The 25,050-nt window shown below is 42.6% G+C and overlaps 1 protein-coding gene across 1 annotated transcript in view; it reads right to left on the minus strand.

Moving 5' to 3' along the window:
• LOC306927176 (uncharacterized protein) overlaps window positions 1-25,050 on the minus strand; it is a 198,620-nt gene that overhangs the window by 134,919 nt on the left and 38,651 nt on the right. The window contains exon 8 of the mRNA XM_079506862.1: window positions 6,637-6,760. Within this exon, the coding sequence (XP_079362988.1) occupies window positions 6,637-6,760 (124 nt within the window). The remainder of the gene's footprint in view (window positions 1-6,636; window positions 6,761-25,050) is intronic.

Consider the following 25,050-nt stretch of genomic DNA (forward strand, 5'->3'; position numbering starts at 1 on the left):
AACCTCTCACACTCCTTATCCTCTCTGTTCCCCTGCTGCATCTCTCTCTCTCTCTGCAACCTCTCACACTCCTTATCCTTTCTGTTCCCCTGCTGCATCTCTCTCTCTCTCTGCAACCTCTTACACTCCTTATCCTCTCTGTTCCCCTGCTGCATCCCTCTCTCTCTCTGCAACCTCTTACACTCCTTATCCTCTCTGTTCCCCTGCTGCATCCCCCTCTCTCTCTCTCTGCAACCTCTTACACTCCTTATCCTCTCTGTTCCCCTGCTGCATCCCCCTCTCTCTCTCTCTCTCTGCAACCTCTCACACTCCTTATCCTCTCTGTTCCCCTGCTGCATCTCTCTCTCTCTCTCTCTCTCTGCAACCTCTCACACTCCTTATCCTCTCTGTTCCCCTGCTGCATCTCTCTCTCTCTCTCTGCAACCTCTCACACTCCTTATCCTTTCTGTTCCCCTGCTGCACCTCTCTCTCTCTCTCTGCAACCTCTCACACTCCTTATCCGTTCTGTTCCCCTGCTGCACCTCTCTCTCTCTCTCTGCAACCTCTCACACTCCTTATCCTCTCTGTTCCCCTGCTGCATCTCTCTCTCTCTGCAACCTCTCACACTCCTTATCCTCTCTGTTCCCCTGCTGCATCTCTCTCTCTCTCTCTCTGCAACCTCTCACACTCCTTATCCTCTCTGTTCCCCTGCTGCATCTCTCTCTCTCTCTCTCTGCAACCTCTCACACTCCTTATCCTCTCTGTTCCCCTGCTGCATCTCTCTCTCTCTCTGCAACCTCTCACACTCCTTATCCTCTCTGTTCCCCTGCTGCATCTCTCTCTCTCTCTGCAACCTCTCACACTCCTTATCCTCTCTGTTCCCCTGCTGCATCTCTCTCTCTCTCTCTCTGCAACCTCTCACACTCCTTATCCGTTCTGTTCCCCTGCTGCATCTCTCTCTCTCTCTGCAACCTCTCACACTCCTTATCCTTTCTGTTCCCCTGTTGCATCTCTCTCTCTCTCTCTCTCTCTCTGCAACCTCTCACACTCCTTATCCTCTCTGTTCCCCTGCTGCATCTCCCTCTCTCTCTGCAACCTCTCACACTCCTTATCCTTTCTGTTCCCCTGCTGCATCTCCCTCTCTCTCTGCAACCTCTCACACTCCTTATCCTTTCTGTTCCCCTGCTGCATCTCTCTCTCTCTCTCTGCAACCTCTCACACTCCTTATCCTCTGTTCCCCTGCTGCATCCCTCTCTCTCTCTGCAACCTCTCACACTCCTTATCCTCTCTGTTCCCCTGCTGCATCTCTCTCTCTCTCTCTCTGCAACCTCTCACACTCCTTATCCTTTCTGTTCCCCTGCTGCATCTCTCTCTCTCTCTGCAACCTCTCACACTCCTTATCCGTTCTGTTCCCCTGCTGCATCTCTCTCTCTCTCTGCAACCTCTCACACTCCTTATCCTTTCTGTTCCCCTGTTGCATCTCTCTCTCTCTCTCTCTCTCTCTGCAACCTCTCACACTCCTTATCCTCTCTGTTCCCCTGCTGCATCTCTCTCTCTCTCTCTCTGCAACCTCTCACACTCCTTATCCTTTCTGTTCCCCTGCTGCATCTCTCTCTCTCTCTCTGCAACCTCTCACACTCCTTATCCTTTCTGTTCCCCTGCTGCATCTCTCTCTCTCTCTCTCTGCAACCTCTCACACTCCTTATCCTCTCTGTTCCCCTACTGCATCTCTCTCTCTCTCTGCAACCTCTCACACTCCTTATCCTCTCTGTTCCCCTACTGCATCTCTCTCTCTCTCTGCAACCTCTCACACTCCTTATCCTTTCTGTATCTCATTGCCCATCTCTGCTGTGCTGTACGTCCTTCTCTCCTCCACCTCTATCCCATTTAAGCCTGACGTCGAAATAAAAAAAAAGTCGTCTGAAAGAATATATATATATTCAAAGATTTGTATCGCATTTTCACGATTTTTCAAAAATAGCAGACCTACAAGCTTGTAGCGCTTGTAGATCTGCTATTTTTCAATAGCTAAAGTATAACATAATGCTTAGATAAAACACCAAAAAGGGTTCCCGCCCAAAATGGGCTATCTCACCGCCTCAGCCTCGACATATATCCCAGGTGTCGCTGTAATAACCTTTTATTGCATTCACTAGATATTTCTCAGCTTTATTTGCATTAACCCATTTAGGCCTGACGTCGAAATTAAAAAAAAATAAAGTCTTCTAAATTCTGACAGTTTTCTGAAATGCCTCATGTTTCTGTATCAGTGGTTCTCAGTATTTCATGTCAAGGACCCCAAAAATGATATGTAATTGGCCACCGACACCCATCTGAAAATATGTTGTTCCAGGGAGGGGGGACCCACCCAGAAGCAAAGATTTGAGATAAAAACGTTCGCTCTGAAAGAATATATTCAAACATTTTGGGCCACATTTTCACGATTTTTCAAAAATAGCAGACCTACAAGTTCATAGCGCGCCACTCGGTGGCGCGCTATGAGCTTGTAGATCTGCTATTTTTAAATAGCTAAAGCATAACATAATGCTTTTACAACACCAAAAAGGGTTCCCACCCAAAATGGGTTAAACTGTCAATCATAAATATGCTGTTATTAGTGGAGAAACAGCGTGTGCGCACGCGCATCCACGCACGTGCACGTCGTACAGGCTCAGAGGAATCGGTTCCAATAAAAGCTTCAATCTTCTGCTTTTCACTTCTTTTTCCGCTGCTCGGACGGTTACAGGAAGAATGTTCTAAAAATAAATTAATAACAGCTATTAATTCCAACGTTTCACTTTTCCAGAAAGGCCCGTTCACATTTAATGAGATTAGATTCTTTACTGTCTGTCACACCACCACCCACATGAACAGGGACGGTGGAACTTGCTTCTCGTGGACACATTACAACCAAGGGGCCAGTGAGGCGCTCCAACGTTGAAGCTCTGGGCCCTAGTGGTAAGAGGAAGGACTGCAGGCGGACCCGTGCACACGGACACGTAGGACCATCACTCCCTACGTCACCCATACGTCACCCCGGACCTTAAATTTGAGGTCCGGAGGAGGTACTTCCGGCAGTCTTCCAGGTGCTTCAAAACGCCACTGAGCAACTTCATCGAAATGAATAGCTTGGGGGCGGGGCTAGTGCTCCAGTTCGGTCTCTATCCTTTATATACTCTATGGTTACAACAACAACAACGGTTTATATACTCTATGATTACAACAACAACAACGATAATAAATAACAACAACAACAACGATAATAAATAACAACAACAACGGTAATGAATGAAGAAACATCAAATTGTGGCGCAGTAACCCACTCCTTTAACCCATTTAGACCTGAGCTCCATTCTACTAAATGTCTTCTAAATGTCTTCTAAATGTCTTCTAAATGTCTTCTAATCTAAATGTCTTCTAAATGTCTTCTAAATGTCTTCTAAATGTCTTCTAATCTAAATGTCTTCTAAATGTCTTCTAAATGTCTTCTAAATGTCTTCTAATCTAAATGTCTTCTTAAATGTCTTCTAAATGTCTTCTAAATGTCTTCTAATCTAAATGTCTTCTAAATGTCTTCTAAATGTCTTCTAAATGTCTTCTAATCTAAATGTCTTCTAAATGTCTTCTAAATGTCTTCTAAATGTCTTCTAAATGTCTTCTAATCTAAATGTCTTCTAAATGTCTTCTAAATGTCTTCTAAATGTCTTCTAATCTAAATGTCTTCTTAAATGTCTTCTAAATGTCTTCTAAATGTCTTCTAATCTAAATGTCTTCTAAATGTCTTCTAAATGTCTTCTAAATGTCTTCTAATCTAAATGTCTTCTAAATGTCTTCTAATCTAAATGTCTTCTAAATGTCTTCTAAATGTCTTCTAATCTAAATGTCTTCTAAATGTCTTCTAAATGTCTTCTAAATGTCTTCTAAATGTCTTTTAAATGTCTTCTAATCTAAATGTCTTCTAAATGTCTTCTAAATGTCTTCTAATCTAAATGTCTTCTAAATGTCTTCTAAATGTCTTCTAAATGTCTTTTAAATGTCTTCTAATCTAAATGTCTTCTAAATGTCTTCTAATCTAAATGTCTTCTAAATGTCTTCTAATCTAAATGTCTTCTAAATGTCTTCTAATCTAAATGTCTTCTAAATGTCTTCTAAATGTCTTCTAATCTAAATGTCTTCTAAATGTCTTCTAATCTAAATGTCTTCTAAATGTCTTCTAATCTAAATGTCTTCTAAATGTCTTCTAAATGTCTTCTAATCTAAATGTCTTCTAAATGTCTTCTAATCTAAATGTCTTCTAAATGTCTTCTAAATGTCTTCTAATCTAAATGTCTTCTAAATGTCTTCTAAATGTCTTCTAATCTAAATGTCTTCTAAATGTCTTCTAAATGTCTTCTAAATGTCTTTTAAATGTCTTCTAATCTAAATGTCTTCTAAATGTCTTCTAAATGTCTTTTAAATGTCTTCTAATCTAAATGTCTTCTAAATGTCTTCTAATCTAAATGTCTTCTAAATGTCTTCTAAATGTCTTCTAATCTAAATGTCTTCTAAATGTCTTCTAATCTAAATGTCTTCTAAATGTCTTCTAAATGTCTTCTAATCTAAATGTCTTCTAAATGTCTTCTAAATGTCTTCTAATCTAAATGTCTTCTAAATGTCTTCTAATCTAAATGTCTTCTAAATGTCTTCTAAATGTCTTCTAATCTAAATGTCTTCTAAATGTCTTCTAAATGTCTTCTAAATGTCTTCTAATCTAAATGTCTTCTAAATGTCTTCTAAATGTCTTCTAATCTAAATGTCTTCTAAATGTCTTCTAATCTAAATGTCTTCTAAATGTCTTCTAATCTAAATGTCTTCTAAATGTCTTCTAAATGTCTTCTAATCTAAATGTCTTCTAAATGTCTTCTAATCTAAATGTCTTCTAAATGTCTTCTAATCTAAATGTCTTCTAAATGTCTTCTAAATGTCTTCTAATCTAAATGTCTTCTAAATGTCTTCTAAATGTCTTCTAAATCATGACAGTTTTCTGAAAAACCTCATGTTTCTATGTCAGTGGTGTTCCAACTATTTCATGTCAAGGACCCCAGAAATTATATATTTGACCACCGACCCCCAATCTCAAAAATATGTTGTTCCAGGCGGGACCCCCCCCAGAAGCAAAGATTTGAGTTAAAAACGTATATAATATTCAAAGAGTTGTGCCGCATTTTCACGATTTTTCAAAAATAGCAGACCTACAAGCACCGAGTGCCGCACTACGAGCTTGTAGATCTGCTATCCTTCAATAGCTAAAGTATAACAATGCTTGAAACACCAAAAGGGTTTCCCGCCCAAAATGGGTTATAGACTTTTAGAAGATATGACGGAAATAACTGAAAGCTGTCACAACAACCTCACACAAACACACCATACTCGTGCATGCATAATTAGATATTATTTGAACTGGAGAAGTCTCCCCATAGATATTTAAAAAATCACACCCGTGTGAACTGAGTGGTGCAAGGTCTTATATAGCATGATCAGCTGTGGTCTGACGTAATGTCAGTGACCATAGTAACCAATAACCATGCTCATGTTTTTGGGTCCCACGTACAGGTACACACACGTACAGGTACACACATACATAGACACATAGATACAGACAAAGCTGGTTGTTGGAGTGGTTTGCACCACTCAAAAATCAAACCCGTGTGAAGTGAGTAGTGCAACTCCGTAAGGGGGACCCCGGCCCGATTCCGGCGAGCCGCCCCACGTCCGAAACGGTTGAGAAATGACATAGTTACCGTGTGGGGGTCCCTCTACTGTACCCTCTACTGTACTGTACTGTCACTGTACTGTACTGGCACACTCAAAATCACCATATATACAGTTAATATGTGCGTGTTTGTGTGTGTTAGGTTGTGCACAGGTGGTGAAAAACAACCATGCTGTTTTCGTGCTCAGACGCAGCCACCCACCCACCCAGCCACCCACCCAGCCACACACACAGCTCCGTAAGGGCAGAAGGGAGTGGTTGCACCGCTGTGGCTCAGGAGGTAGAGCAGGTCGTCCAATGATCCATGGGTCGGCGGTTCGAATCCCGGCTCCTCCTGTCTACATGTCGAAGTGTCCTTGGGCAAGACACTGAACCCCTAATTGCTCCTGATGTGCTGGTTGGTGCCTTGCATGGCTTCCGCCGCCATCGGTGTATGAATGTGTGTGTGAATGGGTGAATGTAATGCACAATCTATGTAAAGCGCCTTGGATAAAGGCGCTTTATAAATGCACCATTTACCATTTATCACCACTCAAAAATAGATGCCTCATTGGCTGCTGCAGTTCTTTGGAGCCATGTGTGTTGACGGGAGGGCATTGCGTCCAAACAGGCGGTATTTCCTTAAGGCCGTATAAGCGTTATACACTTGCCAATCTACAAACTCTATAGGCGTTGCAATGTTACTATGCTGTACATGGTGTGATCTATACGCGTTGCAATGTTACTATGCTGTACATGGTGTGATCTATACGCGTTGCAATGTTACTATGCTGTACATGGTGTGATCTTGTAGATCGGCTATTTTCACTTTTACAATTTTGAAATTGTACACACACACACACACACACACACACACACACACACACACACACACACACACACACACAGTATATGAAAATGTTTACCGTGACGATAAGCAAGATCCCTTTCAGCAGGGTGAGCAGCGAGGTGATTGGTCGGATGACCGTCTGGGCGAATAAGATGGCTAGAGACAGAATCCAGGTGAAGGCCGGGATCACATAAACATGCCTGTGGAAGAGACACACGCACGCACGCGCACGCACGCGCACACACACACACACGCGCACACACACGGACAATCAAGAAGAGAAAGCATAAGCAAGTTGCAGGGACTTACCCCCAATCCAACCTTTGATGCTGAGTGTCAAGCAGGGATCGGCACTGGGTACCATTTTTAGAGTCTTTGGTATGACCCGGCCGGGGATCATCGAACCCCGACCTCCCAGTCTCAGGGCGGACACTCTAACCACAAGGCCACTGAGCTGGTCAGCTCCAAACTATCTGAATGCTACGTCGTATGCTAGCTACGCATGTATTCAGGGAGTTAGTTTGTTTTCACATCCTGACCAAGTTTGCATTTTACACATTTACTTTCATGTACATTTCCAATGACTTCAGGTTACAAATGATACACAGACAATAGCTTAAGTTGAAACACACATTTATTGATTTACCGATGTCCATGAAGCTCATTGCTAAACTCACACTTGCCACTTCCTGTTGTTGGTCTGATCCTCCTAAAAGAGTCACACATGACCCCACTGCTCCTTTTATAGGCCTATAGCTAAGCCCCTCCCCAAACTGCTATGGTCCAATCACAGCTAAGCATAACACGGGTTAGACAAACCTCTCCACCAATAGTTTCCCTATATGATAAAACATTGTTTTATGTTTAATGTCACGCACATATTTTTCCAGTGCATACGGCAGGCCTTGTTGTGTAAAAGACATGATATTTACATCGGAATGACTGAGCCCGGCTGGAAAGTCAGACTATCTCTAGAGTCTAGACTGTCATGCTTGAATTAAGCCTAGTAAGTTAATTGTTTTCCATTTCTATAAAACATATCCCCACTGCCTGGCAATAAACCTGAATGACCAGAATGGGCAACATCAAAAGCTGAGGCATATTATATCCCCCTCCAGCAAATGTAACCGTGTACGACTACCCATGCAGTGACATACCAGCAGTCTTAAGCCTCACTCACACCTATACATCTAGCATACAACAATGTTGCATAGTAGATGTAAACAAAGGGTAAGTGTCATGCATTTCCAATGGAAGTCACATGGTTTGACACAACATTTTTGTTGTACGGCTTTCGGCTGTGTTTCGACTGCCCCCCTCCCCCTCATACAACACATATGTTGTGTCAAACCATGTGACTCCCATTGGAAATTAATTGCGAGCTTGCAACAGTCAACAAGTCTCATGCATCAGCTATACAACAATCTGTTGTGCAGGTGTGAGTGAAGCCTTACAGTTTATAAGTCCGACACCCTACCCAAAAGTAAACGCAACCCTAAACCTCAACCTCACAGGAAGCCACTTAGTTTTAACCTGCCGTGCATTCGGGACCCACACAGGTGAGTTTTAACCCGGCCAACAGGTTAGTTTTAACCTGCCGTGCATTCGGGACCCACACAGGTGAGTTTTAACCCGGCCACGGGTTAGTTTTAACCTGCCGTGCATTCGGGACCCACACAGGTGAGTTTTAACCCGGCAACGGGTTAGTTTTAACCTGCCGTGCATTCGGGAACCACACAGGTGAGTTTTTACCCGGCCAACGGGTTAGTTTTAACCTGCCGTGCATTCGGGAACCACACAGGTGAGTTTTAACCCGGCCAACGGGTTAGGTGATTGTTGAGAAATAAACACTTCAGAAATATTCTTCAGGACAAAAAGTAAGCCTCAAGAACAATTAAAGAGGGATCATTATAATGGAGACAAAATATATACACATTATATAAAAGTGTACACTTTTACATAGGGTCATCAGTGAACTTGGATTCAGTCCAAAACACTTTCAAGTCTAGCAGTTCGAAAGGGCAGATTTTTAATTCTTAACAGTTTCTTTCAGAATATAGGTATAACCTTTAAAAGATAACTAAAAAGGATTTTTGTCTGTAGGATGTTTAAAGAGAACCCATTGATGTGAAATATCTGAAGGTGAACTGACCGTGTCCCGGGCAAAAAAAGAAAAAGAATAAAACTGAACGTCTCATCTCTCTAACCCATTCTGGGCGAGAACCCCTTTTGGTGTTAGCATTACGTTATGCTTTAGCTATTGAAAAATAGCAGACCTACAAGCTCGTAGCGCGCCACTCGGTGGCGCGCTACGAGCTTGTAGGTCTGCTATTTTTGAAAAATCGAAGAACCACTGACATAGAAACATAGCTTTTTCAGAAAACTGTCAGGATGTAGAAGACATTTTTAGAATCTGATCTCAGGTCAAAATGGACTAATGTCTAATCTTCAGAGCTCAGTTTTTTCCCCTCCTTTCTTCCTCCTTCCTATAGGCATCCAACATACTGCTGTGTGAGGCTGAGAAGAAAGTTCCCTCGCTCGCAGAGCCCCACAGTAACCTATCGATCGCTGCCTCCAGGGGGAATTGAGGTGCTTTTATCCGCAGGAGGCGGCCCAAGGTTTCGCAGTCCAGTAACCCTGCCTTCCCACTCCCACGGCGCATCGCGGCCCATCTCCCCTCGGTGCCAAGGCAGGCCGTTAATGAAGCAGCCCAGGCATACCAATAATGCAGTTACACCAACCCCGAGAGTGTGAATAATATTATTCGGGTTAAGTATTTACTGGAGCGTGACAAAATAAATTAGCCTTGTTAACTGATAAAGGTAATTACAGACTTGTTCTATTGGGATAGGGGGGGGGGGATCACTTTTAGAAACGCTTGCTGGCATCCTATTGATTCCTGCTTCAGTGAGCTGAACGGTGTCCTGAATACACAAATGTGCTGTTGCTCCGTTCGCTTTGTTTGAACAGGTTCAATACAGGCACCAGTTGTATTGTTAGATTTCAGGGGTGTTTAGAAACAATTAACCCATTTGGACATGAGGACGATTCTAAAAAATGTCTTCTAAATCCTGAAACCCTCATGTTTCTTATGTCAGTCGTTTCGTTTCGTTTCCCCCCCCAGAAGCAAATATTTGAGTTAAAAACGTTCGCTCTGAAAGAATATATATTCAAAGATTTGCACCACATTTTCACGAGTTTTCAAAAAATAGCAGATCTAAAAGTTCATGCCACGCTATGAGCTTGTAGCTCTGCTATTTTTCAACAGCTAAAGCATAACATAATGCTTTAAAACACCAAAATGCGTTCCCGCCCAGAATGGGTTAAGGCAAGGGTATCAAACTGCCGGGAATGCCGGTCTGTGCAGTCAGTGTGGGATGATTTTGGAGGGGGGGGGGGGGGGGGGGGGGGGGGTATATTTGTATTATCTTATCTGTGCATGGCATCTGCTCTCTCAGCCATTCACATTGACACTTCTTCGTCTTCTTCGAGTGTCAACCTCGCATTATGTCGCAAATATAATACCTGAAAATGGACAATGCCAGTGTAATAATCAAAATCATTTTTTTTTTATATAATATTGTACACAGCGGCCTGGGCCGTGGCTCAGCGGTCCAGGCACCTTGGCTGGTAATCCAGTCTGGCAGTGTGCCGTGGGTTCGACTCCCGATCCCGACGGCCTTTACTGCATGTCTTCCCCCCCATCTCTCTCCCCATTTCCTGTCAGCCTACTGTCTGTCCCTCCATACAAAATATTAAAAAAATAAAAGCGAAAAAAATATTGTACACAGCACACCATATCACACTAAAGTCCAGGGGCTATGCTACAATAAAATTTAGGCATTTAGCAGACGCTCTTAAGCGACTTACAAAAAAGCAAGGTAATCACATACAGTGCAACAAATGCAGGGAGATAGTGGAGACTACCTCAGTAAACTAGGATTGCAGGTAAGCCAGGAGCCTATATAGCAGCATCAAACAATATACTATCAACATAATAATCCCTGTTCAATACCCTCTCCCCCCCAGGCTCGTAGTTCAAGGTGTCACCATAGCTGTGTAAAATTAAAGTTAGTACTTCTGCACAACTATTTGATGGTGCAATCAATGCCAAGTAGGTTGTAATTAATGGCGAATCACAGAACAAGTATTGGCTGATGACGGAGCACATTTTACAGATTCACAGCGACGCCCAGGAAAAGTCCTTAACCCATTCTGGGCGGGAAACCCCTTTTGGTGTTCCAAGCATTATGTTATACTTTAGCTATTGAAAAATAGCAGATCTACAAGCTCATAGTGCGGCACCGAGTGCCACGCTACGAGCTTGTAGGTCTGCTATTTTTTGAAAAATCGTGAAAATGTCGCGCATATCTTTGAATGTATATTCTTTCACAGTGAACATTTTTTAACTCAAATCTTTGCTTCTGGGAGGTCCCCTGGAACAACATATTTTCAGATGGGGGGGGTCCGCGGTAAAATACAGATAATTCTGGAGGTCCTTGACATGAAATAGTTTGACAACCACTGACATATAGAAACATGTTTTTTTTTTCAGAAAACTGTCAGGATTTAGAAGACATTTAGTCCTAAATCGAATTTAGGACTAAATGGTTTAATTGACATTTTATGCTGTACGAGCTGAATTACCATGGTAGATAGTGGAATGCCATTTCTATCCAATCCCAGCTCAGTGATGCATAGCCCCTGTGTGTGCACAGTCTACGAGAGCAGTATGTGCAGTTTGTAATGAGAAATCAGCCCTGCAAACAGCTGCCGAAAGAATGATGATGATGTTACATACTCATGTTTGACATAGACTTGAAATTTAAGGCACATTTAAGCTCTGGGGGGAAAAAATGACGTTTGGCAAAAAATAAATAAAAATACTTTTTCAACTGGAAAAAGAAATAATGTGAAAAAAGGTGCTTTCTGTTCTTGATAACGAAAAGGCATAATGTGTTCAACTCAGTGGCGTGCACAGACATTTAGAGGGGCAGGTGCTCAAGTTAAAAAAGGGCACCTTGTGCAGCGCGTGGAACCGGCCGGTTGCCTTAATCCATTTTGGGCGGGAACCCCTTTTGGTGTTAGCATTATGTTATGCTTTAGCTATTGAAAAATAGCAGATCTACAAGCTCATAGCGCGCCACCGAGTGGCGCGCTATGAGCTTGTAGGTCTGCTATTTTTGAAAAATCAAAAAAAAAAAGAGGAAAAAAAGTTTTTTTTTCTTTCTTTTTTCAAAAGGGCACATTGCCAAAAGGGCAGGGGGTGCTCTAGCAACCCCCTAGTGTCTATCTGTGCACGCCACTGGTTCAACTTGAGTGTTTTTGTCAAGCAGTGTGTCCCTACAGACATCAGCACACACATGTGACAAGCAAGGCTCAAGAGTGGCTCTTCAAAGGTTATTAGTGTAAACTCTTCAGGGAGATCTTGGAACACGATTGTTTAATCACCGCATGCAGGGAAACTGTTAATGTAATGCAAAGATCTGGTGAAAAAGCCTTCCGCACACCCAGTCAGTCAGTTTCAGAGCAGGTGCGTCAGCGACAAACTGTAGGCGAGATCAATCTGGTGCGATACCAGTCCTGCACACTGCCACTTCAAGAGAGGTTGTTTTATTGGTGCGACCACATTTCGGCCAACTGATACATACTGTAGATCAGCCTTTGTATTATTAACAACCGAGAGGCTGTTCAGGGCATTTTCAATGGAGATATGAATTGTAATAATGTGTGTTATCACTATAGCGGCACATAATGACAAAGGTTTGAATTTAAAACATTTCAACAATAGAGGGTATGCGCATGCATATAGTGAATGGCAGATTGAGTGGCAGATCGAGTGGCAAAGTGAGTGACAATGAAATAGGACTTTTCTGTTTGGATGTATGGGCTGTCAAGGCCAGAAAGTAGTTTTTTGCCACTCAGTGGGTATTCCTGCATAACTTCCTGGTATGATGATGATGATGTCACGCGCTTACCCTCTATATGGAAAAACAATCACTTCTTCTTATTATAAAATCATAATAGATAGTCATGTCACTGTGCGATGTCATCACTCGTGTTGTGTGTGTGTGTGTGTGTGTGTGTGTGTGTGTGTGTGTGTGTGTGTGTGTGTGTGTGATGTACAGCATGTGCATGTGGTGTCACTTAAAACCTGAGGAAGGTCTACATGACCAAAACGTTCTTGCATCAATACAAATTCTCTTGAATGTGCAAGTGACAGTGTGCAGGTATATCTCTCTCACATTACCCCACCATTTCTTTGTGCTATAAGTGAGTTGTCCAATCTTTTTTGTTTGTTTGTTTGTTGTTATAAATATTGTCTCTTTGTTTGATTTGCTTGAACGCTGCTCTTGCTTCAGAAACATAGAAGTTGGATATCTGCAGCTTATTGTGATAGAGCCGTCTCTTTTTCCTGGCTGCGTTTTCTGCACGGCTTCGTTAAACCAAACTTTATCCCCAGGCTTTCTGGTGATGATCTCTCAGTATGTGACTGTAATCCCTTCAAGCTCAGGGACATTTAGTCATTGAACATTCCGTTTATATATATATCCCTGACTGAGTAGCTGCAGATAACTGATAGGTTATTTGAATGATATTATTAAAGCCTGTATCTGCCAAAGCTATAAAAAAGAAAAAAGAGAAAAGAGTGTACAAGAAAAACATCTGACTCGTGGGAAGTGAGGGGCACCTGGAAAAGTGCTCCTAACAAACATTAAAAGTCCATAGACTTGGCTGCCACTCTGTATAAAGTGCTCCTAACAAACATTAAAAGTCCATAGACTTGGCTGCCACTCTGTATAAAGTGCTCCTAACAAACATTAAAAGTCCATAGACTTGGCTGCCACTCTGTATAAAGTGATCCTAACAAACATTAAAAGTCCATAGACTTGGCTGCCACTCTGTATAAAGTGCTCCTAACAAACATTAAAAGTCCATAGACTTGGCTGCCACTCTGTATAAAGTGCTCCTAACAAACATTAAAAGTCCATAGACTTGGCTGCCACTCTGTATAAAGTGCTCCTAACAAACATTAAAAGTCCATAGACTTGGCTGCCACTCTGTATAAAGTGCTCCTAACAAACATTACAAGTCCATAGACTTGGCTGCCACTCTGTATAAAGTGCTCCTAACAAACATTAAAAGTCCATAGACTTGGCTGCCACTCTGTATAAAGTGCTCCTAACAAACATTAAAAGTCCATAGACTTGGCTGCCACTCTGTATAAAGTGCTCCTAACAAACATTACAAGTCCATAGACTTGGCTGCCACTCTGTATAAAGTGCTCCTAACAAACATTAAAAGTCCATAGGCTTGGCTGCCACTCTGTATAAAGTGCTCCTAACAAACATTAAAAGTCCATAGACTTGGCTGCCACTCTGTATAAAGTGCTCCTAACAAACATTACAAGTCCATAGACTTGGCTGCCACTCTGTATAAAGTGCTCCTAACAAACATTAAAAGTCCATAGGCTTGGCTGCCACTCTGTATAAAGTGCTCCTAACAAACATTAAAAGTCCATAGACTTGGCTGCCACTCTGTATAAAGTGCTCCTAACAAACATTAACACGGTCCATTGACGTTGGAGGGGCTAGCGGCCCTCAAAAAGTTAGTCCCAATACTTGATTCTGATTGGCTGGTTACCGTCACGTGACCGATAATCCACACCTTCAATCACTTTGTATCATCCTGCAGCCTTGTAGCTGTACTGGGGAAGGGGAGCACTTGATTGCCTTACACACACGCTGGCTGTGCGGGCCTGTAAGCACCGCCCGCACTCATATGACTTTGCGCGTGGGGTCTACCGACAGTACGCCTCCCAGCCATTGTAAAATACCTGGTAACCTGAGACCTCTCGTGGCTTATTGCTTTAATATGCATAACATTAAACATATTCAAGCGTGTAGTCTGGACTCTGGAGCAGAGGTTCCCACACGTTTTCACTTCAAGGACCCCCAAATTGACACTAATTAGCCCACATTTGAAAAGATATGCCAGGGACCTCCATAAGAGAAGATTTTTACGGCTCTAGCAGTAATTCTCAACCCGTCTCATTTCAAGGACCCCCAGTTTGACATGCATTAGGCTACGGACCCCCATTTAATGGCATTTCTATCTCTGGGACCCCCAATGTATATTGTAAATTCAATGTTAATTTAACTCTGAGAGTGTACAAATGGAACCAAATGGACCCGTTAGGGTCCCCCTGCTCTGTAACTGGATCCTTGACTTCCTTGTGAACAGACCCCAGCAGGTCAGGATAGGCAACCTCACCTCCTCAACCATCACCCTGAACACTGGTCTCCCGCAGGGTTGTGTCCTGAGCCCCCTCCTATACTCCCTCTTCACTTTCGACTGCACACCTGCACATGCCTCAAACCATGTCATCAAGTTCGCAGACGACACTACAGTGATTGGCCTTATCAAGAACAACGACGAACGCGCCTATATGGAGGAAGTACAACACCAGGTGAGGTGGTGCGCAGAGAACAACCTCGTCCTTAACACCTCCAAGACAAAGGAGCTGGTTGTGGACTTCAGACGGAGCAGAGGGGGGCAGCATGCTCCGATCCTCATCGATGGTGTGGAGGTGGAGCGTGTCACCAGCTTCAAGTTCCTGGGGGTCCACATATCCCTCATAAAGAAGGCCCACCAGCGTCTCTTTTTCTTGCGGAGACTAAGGAAAGTCAAGCTATCCCACCAGACTCTGGAAAACTTTTACCGGGGTACCATTGAAAGTACATTGACCTACTGTATCACCGCTTGGTACGGAAACTGTACTGTGGCAGAGCGGAAATCACTACAGAAGGTGGTGAAAACTGCACAGCGCATTATAGGTTCCTCATTACCCCCCCCCCCCTGCTTTTTATTATTGGTACCTACTGGGTGCTACTACTAACACATATGATTACTTTTGTACTGCTTTGGAGTGATGTCAACAAATCAATTTCGTTGTACATGTGTGTAAACAGTGTTCAATGACAAAATAAAATCCATCCATAGGGTCCATTTGGTTCTACTAGCACTTACAGTAGGTTGTGGAGAGAGAGAGAGAGAGAGAGAGAGAGAGAGAGAGAGAGAGAGAGAGTATAGGGTATAGTAGAGTGAGGTTGATAAATTCATATAAAAAAGAGACAGAGGTGGGCTTAATGGCAGAGAAGCTAGAGCTCGTGGCTAATTTCTGTCTGATAAATAAGCTGATTATAATTATGCAGTTTTGTGGAACTTTCACTGATGCGAGTCATCTTTACAGATGAATAAATACAATCTCCATCTGATAACAGATTATTATTTCTGCCCAAGGTCCATATCTGGTGTGTGCGCGTGGGTGCGCGCGTGTGCGCGTGATTGGTGTCTGTTGTGTACAGTATGTGCATGTGCGGTGTATACCCAATGTGTTAATTAAAACTTCATGTGTGTGTGTGCGTGTGCGCGTGCGTGTGCATGTGCGTGTGTGGGGGCAGCTAACAGCTTCTTGCCAGGACAGCTATCTCCCTTCTTTTTGTTTTTGAGAAACGTTGAGAAATTGCACAAAAACTGCAGCCCAGTGAGCACAGAGTAAAAAAAGTTAATTCACTGTCAACTTCGATGGGATTTTACAGGAATAATGCATTTAAATCAATACCTAAACCACTTTATATTTTTGTCACAAAGAGCTGATCTCGGAAAGCCTTCCAACTCCCTTATTCTCTACCTCCTTATTTCTGTTCTTTATTACATTTTTCTTCCAGTTTTACCGTCTTATCCGCTGTTCTTTAGCTCCATCTATTGCTCTCTATCCTTCAATCTTCTGCCCACCACCACCACCACCCCCACCTTCACCGCCCACTCCCTCAATCCATTCAGGGCACTATAATGGCCCAATCGCCTTTATCCCTAAACTATCTGCATCGACTCGGTGTGAGCCTGTGGATCGGCTATTTGAACTATTTGTAAATGTTTTTCAAAACAGTACAAAATGGCAGATTTAGTACGGTTTAGAGAGAGAAGTGGTATAAGGGGTGGGCAGAAACCAATCCACACCTCTAGGCTTGAATTGGTACAGTATGACATTTAAACCAATTTTGGGAGGGAACCCCTTTTGGTGTTTTAAGCATTATGTTATACTTTAGCTATTGAAAAATAGCAGATCGACAAGCTCGTAGTGCCGCGCTACGAGCTTGTAGATCTGCTATTTTAGAAAAATCGTGAAAATGCAGTGCAAATCTTTGAATATATATTCTTTCAGAGCCAACGTTTTTTAACTCAAATCTTTGGGGGGGTCCCTGGAACAACATATTTTCAGATGGGGGTCGGCGGCCAAATACATAATAATCTTGGGGGTCCTTGTCGTGAAAATGTTTGAGAACGACTGACATAGGGTTTTTCTGAAAACTGTCAGAATTTAGAAGGCATTTGTAGAATCGTCCTCAGGTCTAAATGGGTTAACCCATTTTGGGCAGGAACCCCTTTTGGTGTTAGCATTATGTTATGCTTTAGCTATTGAAAAATAGCAGATCTACAAGCTCATAGCGCGCCACCGAGTGGCGCGCTACGAGCTTGTAGGTCTGCTATTTTTGAAAAATCAAAGAACGACTGACATAGAAACATAGCTTTTTCAGAAAACCTTTCCCTTCAGAACAGCACAAATCACAACTGCTGCAAACAGCATGAGAGCCCTTTGGAGCAATGCCTTGTTTCCTGTTCACAGTGCTTAATCAATCATATACTACTACGACAATGTCACACCTGGTAAAAAAAAAAAAATCACTCCTGTGTGAAGGGTGGGCCAGGGCGCCGGCCCGGTTCTGGCGAGACGTCCCGCGTCCAGAAATGACAGTTACCTTGTGGGGGTCCCCAGGGGGTCCCTCTACTGTACTGTGTACTGTACCACCCCAAATCATCATATATACAATGTGTGCGTGCGTGCGTGCGTGCGTGCGTGCGTGCGTGCGTGCGTGCGTGCGTGCGTGCGTGCGTGCGTGCGTGCGTGCGTGCGTGCGTGCGTGCGTGCGTGGCTGCGCAGTGAAAAAGTAAAAAAGTAAATTCACTGTCAACTTCGATGGGATTTTACAGGAATAATGCATTTAAATCAATACCTAAACCGCGTGCGTGCGTGCGTGCGTGCGTGCGTGCGTGCGTGCGTGCGTGCGTGCGTGCGTGCGTGCGTGCGTGCGTGCGTGCGTGCGTGCGTGCGTGCGTGCGTGCGTGGCTGCGCAACAGTGACTATTTTCGTGCTCGGACAGACCCAGCCAGCCAGCCAGGGACAGACACAGGGACACACAAAGCTGTCTATAGGAGTGGTTGCACCACTGAAAAAGACCCAGTACAACCACAGAGGAACAAGACCACTCTCATTTCCAGATGCTCTGAGTAGGGACCAAGGGGCCAGTGAGGCTATTCAACGTTGAAGCACTGGGCCCTAGTGGTAGGAGGAGGGACTACAGGCGGACCTGTGGATTCATGACCGGGAAACCCCGTGCAGCTGGGCTTTAACATTGAGCGCTCGGTTGCACTTCCGCATTTGACCACCAAAATTTGGTGGTCAAAAGCGGAAGTAGACGTTCTGAGACGGTACTTCCGGCAGTCTTCCGGGTGCTTCAAAACGCCACTGAGCAACTTCCACTGACATAAATAGCTGGGGGGCGGAGCTTCGCGCCAGTTCAGTCTCTATCCTTTTATATACTCTATGGTAGGGACACAGGACTGACTGGGAATGAACAGTGGAAGCTGCATGTGTTGCAGATCTCGAGGGCACTTGAGCGATGATGATGACAACAGTCTTTGTTGTCGACAGTGGGGAGCTGTACTTCAACACTGCTTTGATTCTTAACCAGTGTACACCAGTAGTGTGGTGTGTACAGTATACAGTATGTGGTCGCTGGCACACCGAGTAGGACAACAGTGCTGATTCAACAAGAGTCACATTATATGCAGAGCACAGCAATATATTCCTGAGACGGCTACAGTATCAGAATATTTGAATATTAAGCATTTCATGTCAGATGTTGAGCCCTCACCCAGGACTCCATAAGGACTGAATTTTGTTTTTAATTCATTGGTCTCCATAATTTTTTTCAGATATAACAAAAAAGGGGAAATAAATAAATAAAGATGGTGAGCTACTTTTCATAGCTCACCTTTTTCAGAAATTATAACCGTTGTGTTTTTGCTCTATTTCCATTGCATGTCATAACTGTTAACCCTTAGACAGATTACTACTGGAAAACACGTGGAGTTTTGCATTAGTGCTGTCTGACTTGTACGTGATTTTCCGTAGTTCTCTTTTTTTATTAATACCAATTGATTAATTCGGTCCGCACCTCTGTATAGAGTATTGACCATAAATATCAACTACATTTCCCAGAAAACCCGTGTCACGTGACACACGTGTACGCTTTGCCATTGGAAGCTGCTCCCACACCCCAGTAAACAGTGGGGGCGGAGGGAGTTTTCATAGTTTTCAGTGTTCAGCCCGTTTGACGTCTCGCCCGAGCGATTTTCTATCAGAAAAAGTTGAAAGCAGTAATATTTATTTGAGCGAGTTTTGTGGTAGTAGTATTGATCCATACGCGTCCCAGTCGCCTTCTCCAGTCCCCACCAGCCCGGTCGCTGGGACCGGTGGCTGGGCTTAGAACCGGAGCGGGGACCGGCCACTACCACTCATTGTCTCCTCATCGTCGTCCGATGAGCTATACCGGGAAACCATTGAAAGAAGACGATCAACCCGGAATGTTTTGAGGTAATCTTATTGTAGAAAATGCCCTTCTATAGTGATCAGAAATCATGGACAAAAGAAATCTACCACTGGGCGAAAAGAGCAAGAATCCCTAAATTCCGGTTTTAGGATTCTTCTAGAATACGGACATTTCTGATGCATATCCTGAGTTTTGTTGATATGCGGCATATTATGTAAAATATGAACTCAATATACACCCTGAAGACAATATATTGTACTAGGATATGAGCGTAATTTTATTTTTGTCATGTATCTGTTCCGAAAATGACCTGAGGGCGAAAATAGCAAGAATCCCTAATTTCCGGTTTTAGGATTCTTCTAGAATACGGACATTTCTGATGCATATCCTGAGTTTTGTTGATATGCGGCATATTATGTAAAATATGAACTCAATATACACCCTGAAGACAATATATTGTACTAGGATATGAGCGTAATTTTATTTCTGTCATGTATCTGTTCCGAAAATGACCTGAGGTCGAAAATAGCAAGAATCCCTAATTTCCGGTTTTAGGATTCTTCTAGAATACGGACATTTCTTATGCATATCCTGAGTTTGTTGATATGCGGCATATTATGTAAAATATGAACTCAATATACACCCTGAAGACAATATATTGTACTAGGATATGAGCGTAATTTTATTTTTGTCATGTATCTGTTCTGAAAATGACCTGAGGGCGAAAATAGCAAGAATCCCTAATTTCCGGTTTTAGGATTCTTCTAGAATACGGACATTTCTTATGCATATCCTGAGTTTGTTGATATGCGGCATATTATGTAAAATATGAACTCAATATACACCCTGAAGACAATATATTGTACTAGGATATGAGCGTAATTTTATTTTGGTCATGTATGTTTTCCGAAAATGACCTGAGGGCGAAAATAGTAAGAATCCCTAATTTCCGGTTTTAGGATTCTTCTAGAATACGGACATTTCTTATGCATATCCTGAGTTTGTTGATATGCGGCATATTATGTAAAATATGAACTCAATATACACCCTGAAGACAATATATTGTACTAGGATATGAGCGTAATTTTATTTTTGTCATGTATGTGTTCCGAAAATGACCTGAGGGCGAAAATAGCAAGAATCCCTAATTTCCGGTTTTAGGATTCTTCTAGAATACGGACATTTCTTATGCATATCCTGAGTTTGTTGATATGCGGCATATTATGTAAAATATGAACTCAATATACACCCTGAAGACAATATATTGTACTAGGATATGAGCGTAATTTTATTTTGGTCATGTATGTTTTCCGAAAATGACCTGAGGGCGAAAATAGTAAGAATCCCTAATTTCCGGTTTTAGGATTCTTCTAGAATACGGACATTTCTTATGCATATCCTGAGTTTGTTGATATGCGGCATATTATGTAAAATATGAACTCAATATACACCCTGAAGACAATATATTGTACTAGGATATGAGCGTAATTTTATTTTTGTCATGTATGTGTTCCGAAAATGACCTGAGGGCGAAAATAGCAAGAATCCCTAATTTCCGGTTTTAGGATTCTTCTAGAATACGGACATTTCTTATGCATATCCTGAGTTTGTTGATATGCGGCATATTATGTAAAATATGAACTCAATATACACCCTGAAGACAATATATTGTACGAGGATATGAGCGTAATTTTATTTTTGTCATGTATGTGTTCCGAAAATGACCTGAGGGCGAAAATAGCAAGAATCCCTAATTTCCGGTTTTAGGATTCTTCTAGAATACGGACATTTCTTATGCATATCCTGAGTTTGTTGATATGCGGCATATTATGTAAAATGTGAACTCAATATACACCCTGAAGACAATATATTGTACTAGGATATGAGCGTAATTTTATTTTTGTCATGTATGTGTTCCGAAGATGACCTGAGGGCGAAAATAGCAAGAATCCCTAATTTCCGGTTTTAGGATTCTTCTAGAATACGGACATTTCTGATGCATATCCTGAGTTTGTTCTATTATGCACCATATGACCATTGGGCCTGTTTTGAGTGAGATATTTTACTGATATTGGTACTTGGTAGTTCATGAACATTGACAGAATCTGGTGATTTCTACTGGGCAAAAATGCCCAGAATCCCAAAATATCTCATTGGATAAATCACTGGATTTTCTGTAGAATACAGAGCTGATATCCTGAGTTCTTTGATTTGCCAAATGTTATCAAATACAAACCCACTATACATCACAAGGACATACATCTCTGCTGTCAGGAAGAAACCACTGTTATTTTTTTCAGAAAATGAAGAAAACATTTTTTTTTAAACAAAGCAATACTGCCTCAGTTGGAATTTATATATTGCCACTTACTTGCATGAGAGGTGGTAGAGTTAGCTGTTTTAACAGACAGTTTGAGTTTCCAATTGAGTTAAGAGGTTTAGTTCAAAGCACCTTTTACGATTTCATTGTGTGTTAATAGCATTGATTTGAAACCTCCAAAATAGAGTTGGGTGGTACCTCCCGACAGTAACAATACTATAAGGATACCAGCAGCTACATCTTATTTTTGTCATGTGTTCCAAATAACACATTTCCACGATTTTTCAAAAACAAAAGGGGGATGGCACTCTATTGTGTAAAGGTTGTTGGGGGGGCATTCTGCCCAACAATTACATAGGTTAAACCAGGGGTTAAACTATGGTGCGTGCACCCCTTGTGGTTCCCAAAGTGGGGTCTGGGGACCCCCAGGGGTCCTTGAGGGAGTTCCGTGGGGTCCCCAGCTAAATGATAGTTTGGAACCAAATGGACCCTTATTGGTCTATAACTCTGAGTGTACAAATGGAACCATGTGTACACTCTCAATTAACATTGATTTTACAATATAAATTGGGGTCCCAGAGATGGAAATGCCATTAAATGGGGGGTCTGTTAGAGCCATACATATCTTCTCTTATGGGAGTTCCTGACATATCTTTTCAAATTGGAGTCCGCGGGCTAATAAATGTCAATTTGGGGGTCCTTGACATGAAAACATTTGGGAACCACTGCTCTATGGGGTGCGTGACATGAAAAGGGTAATGGAATGGTGGATTTATGGTGATATTTAACACAAACAGCCAAATCTGCAACACTGTTGTAAGGAGATGTATAGAGCAGCTGCAGGAGTATACAGCAGATGGCATGTCTTTCAGTGCATTGGGTGCACGGACAGTACAGGGGGGTGCACAGGGGGTGCACGGACAAAAACGTTTGTGTACCGTTAAACATATCTTGCTGAAGGTAGTGTTACCAACACATTAACAGATTCCTGTCTTGCTGTAGAAAATGCTACTTTGAAAGTACAGCATGCACACTGGCTACTGCACGTGCCACGTAGGGTAAAACGGACGAAAGGAGTGTTCGTCGGAGAGAGACGAGAGAGAGTGCTAATAATAATTTAATGTAGGCCTAAAGTTTGTAAAATAAACGGTAAAACGCCCAAGGCTCCACGTGCGTCTGTGTTTACTGTTTGCTGTTTGTGTCTGTGTGTGCAGTGCACTTGCATGACGCCGCGCGCGGCCCCTGGTAAAGTAACGCCCACCGGAAACAGTTGATTTACAAACTCTCAACCTATTTCATTGCGACGCTTTGTGAGCTTGTAGATCGGCAGATTTCCCTGTCCCCCACTCAATAACCATTGACACAGTTGTAGTTATATTTACACTTTTATCTCAAAATTATTTTGCTATTCTACTGTTAGCTTGTATCCTATCCCCCCACCCCCTACCACCCACCCACACACACACATACATATGCCTACATTCAGTTTTCTTGCATTTTGCTTATCTTAGGAGGTGATAACTTAACTTTGATTCAGACAGACAGACAGACAGACAGACAGACAGACAGACAGACAGACAGTATGTCTGTCTGTCTCGCTGCCACGATATTTTCAAACCCGTCTGGGCAGGTGGGATACTGGCATGTTATATTATTATGGTGCCATTTACCAAAACACAGACAGGCACCATGCACATTTTGTAGGTGCCTGTGAATTATTTTGTAGTCCACTTCCAACTCTGTGTGGTCGATCATACTAACTACAGACAAATGAGCTGCAATGTTTTGGGAAGAATGTCTTGGAAGACAGTTGAAAGATTAATTAATGAAAACATTGACAAAGTGAAGTCATGTGAATCCTCAATGCCATTTGGGTCATGGTGTCATGACCTCCCGCTTTGCCCTCCACAAACGGCGAGGGAACTGTGCAGTTCACGTCATTTGACCAGTACAGTCCTCCTAATACCCTTTCACTTGCCATTCTTTATTATTTTTAATAGAAACCCTTAAATGCTGCACCAGCTGACCTTTTCTTAAATTTGTCTATATAGCAACTCTAGTCAGCTTTTGGTCATCATTTCTCACCAGCTTTGTTTAAACAGTAATTGACTAGAATGGTTATACATATGGAGATATTATTAACTGAAGTCACACACACACACACACACACACACACACACACACACACACACACACACACACACACACACACACACACACACACACACACACACACACACACACACACACACACACACACACACACACACACACACACACACACACACATTGTACAGTGCGAATGGGACAACATATAACCTATTTGTTTGATAATTACATTATGTATTGTGCCTGACTTGAATGAGCAATATATAATCGGGGACTCATGGGAGCCCATAATGCTCAGAGGCCTGAGGATTTAAACATCAAGGTTTCCCGAGTCCACCTCAGCCCCCCCATACATGCAGGCTTCTTCACCAACTGTAGAAGCTCTTCAACAGTTTGAAGGGGTTTACGGCACACAGGCATGACTTTAGTGACCTGTCAACCGGCCGGATACAGAATGTGTAGGGGTCTTAGTCATCCATGAGCATGCAGGGGACATATTTTAAAATATCTCCTTCTGACTGACTTCAATGAGCCATCAGGGACTGTGAACCAATAATGCTCTGAGCCCTGCTTGCCTAATCTGTACAGTAGGCTATGCGCATACAATTCGGCTGGCCGAGACGAACGAGAAAACATAGGTCTCCTCCCAAACGGACACTCCTAAAGGTCAACATTCACCCAAGAGGCTTTGAAGCGACCTTTTTGGCATTATAAATCCTTTAAATATTTAAAAAAAATCCTTTTTTTTCAGGCAGGACACATTTTTCATATTTGAAGGATGCCAAATCCGATGAAATGGGTCTCGTGTCTCTCCGACACTTCTAAGCGTCCACGATCAAGGAATAGACACGACATTCGGACTAAGCCGATTCAACATTTGCGGCCTTCTGTCCTTAAAATCAATAGTAAATTCCCAAAAAATCGTAGAGACAAACGGAAAAAAGATCTTCGATCGGCTGGCCGAGAAGGACGAGAAAACATAGGTCTCCTCCCAAACGGACACTCCTAAAGGTCAACATTCACCCAAGAGGCTTTGAAGCGACCTTTTTGGCATTATAAATCCTTTAAATATTTAAAAAAAATCCTTTTTTTTCAGGCAGGACACATTTTTCATATTTGAAGGATGCCAAATCCGATGAAATGGGTCTCGTGTCTCTCCGACACTTCTAAGCGTCCACGATCAAGGAATAGACACGACATTCGGACTAAGCCGATTCAACATTTGCGGCCTTCTGTCCTTAAAATCAATAGTAAATTCCCAAAAAAACGTAGAGACAAACGGAAAAAAGATCTTCGATCGGCTGGCCGAGACGAACGAGAAGACATAGGTCTCCTCCCAAACGGACACTCCTAAAGGTCAACATTCACCCAAGAGGCTTTGAAG

The sequence above is a fragment of the Electrona antarctica genome, assembly GCF_951216825.1.
Source record: "Electrona antarctica genome assembly, chromosome: 7".
Classification (NCBI taxonomy): domain Eukaryota; kingdom Metazoa; phylum Chordata; class Actinopteri; order Myctophiformes; family Myctophidae; genus Electrona; species Electrona antarctica.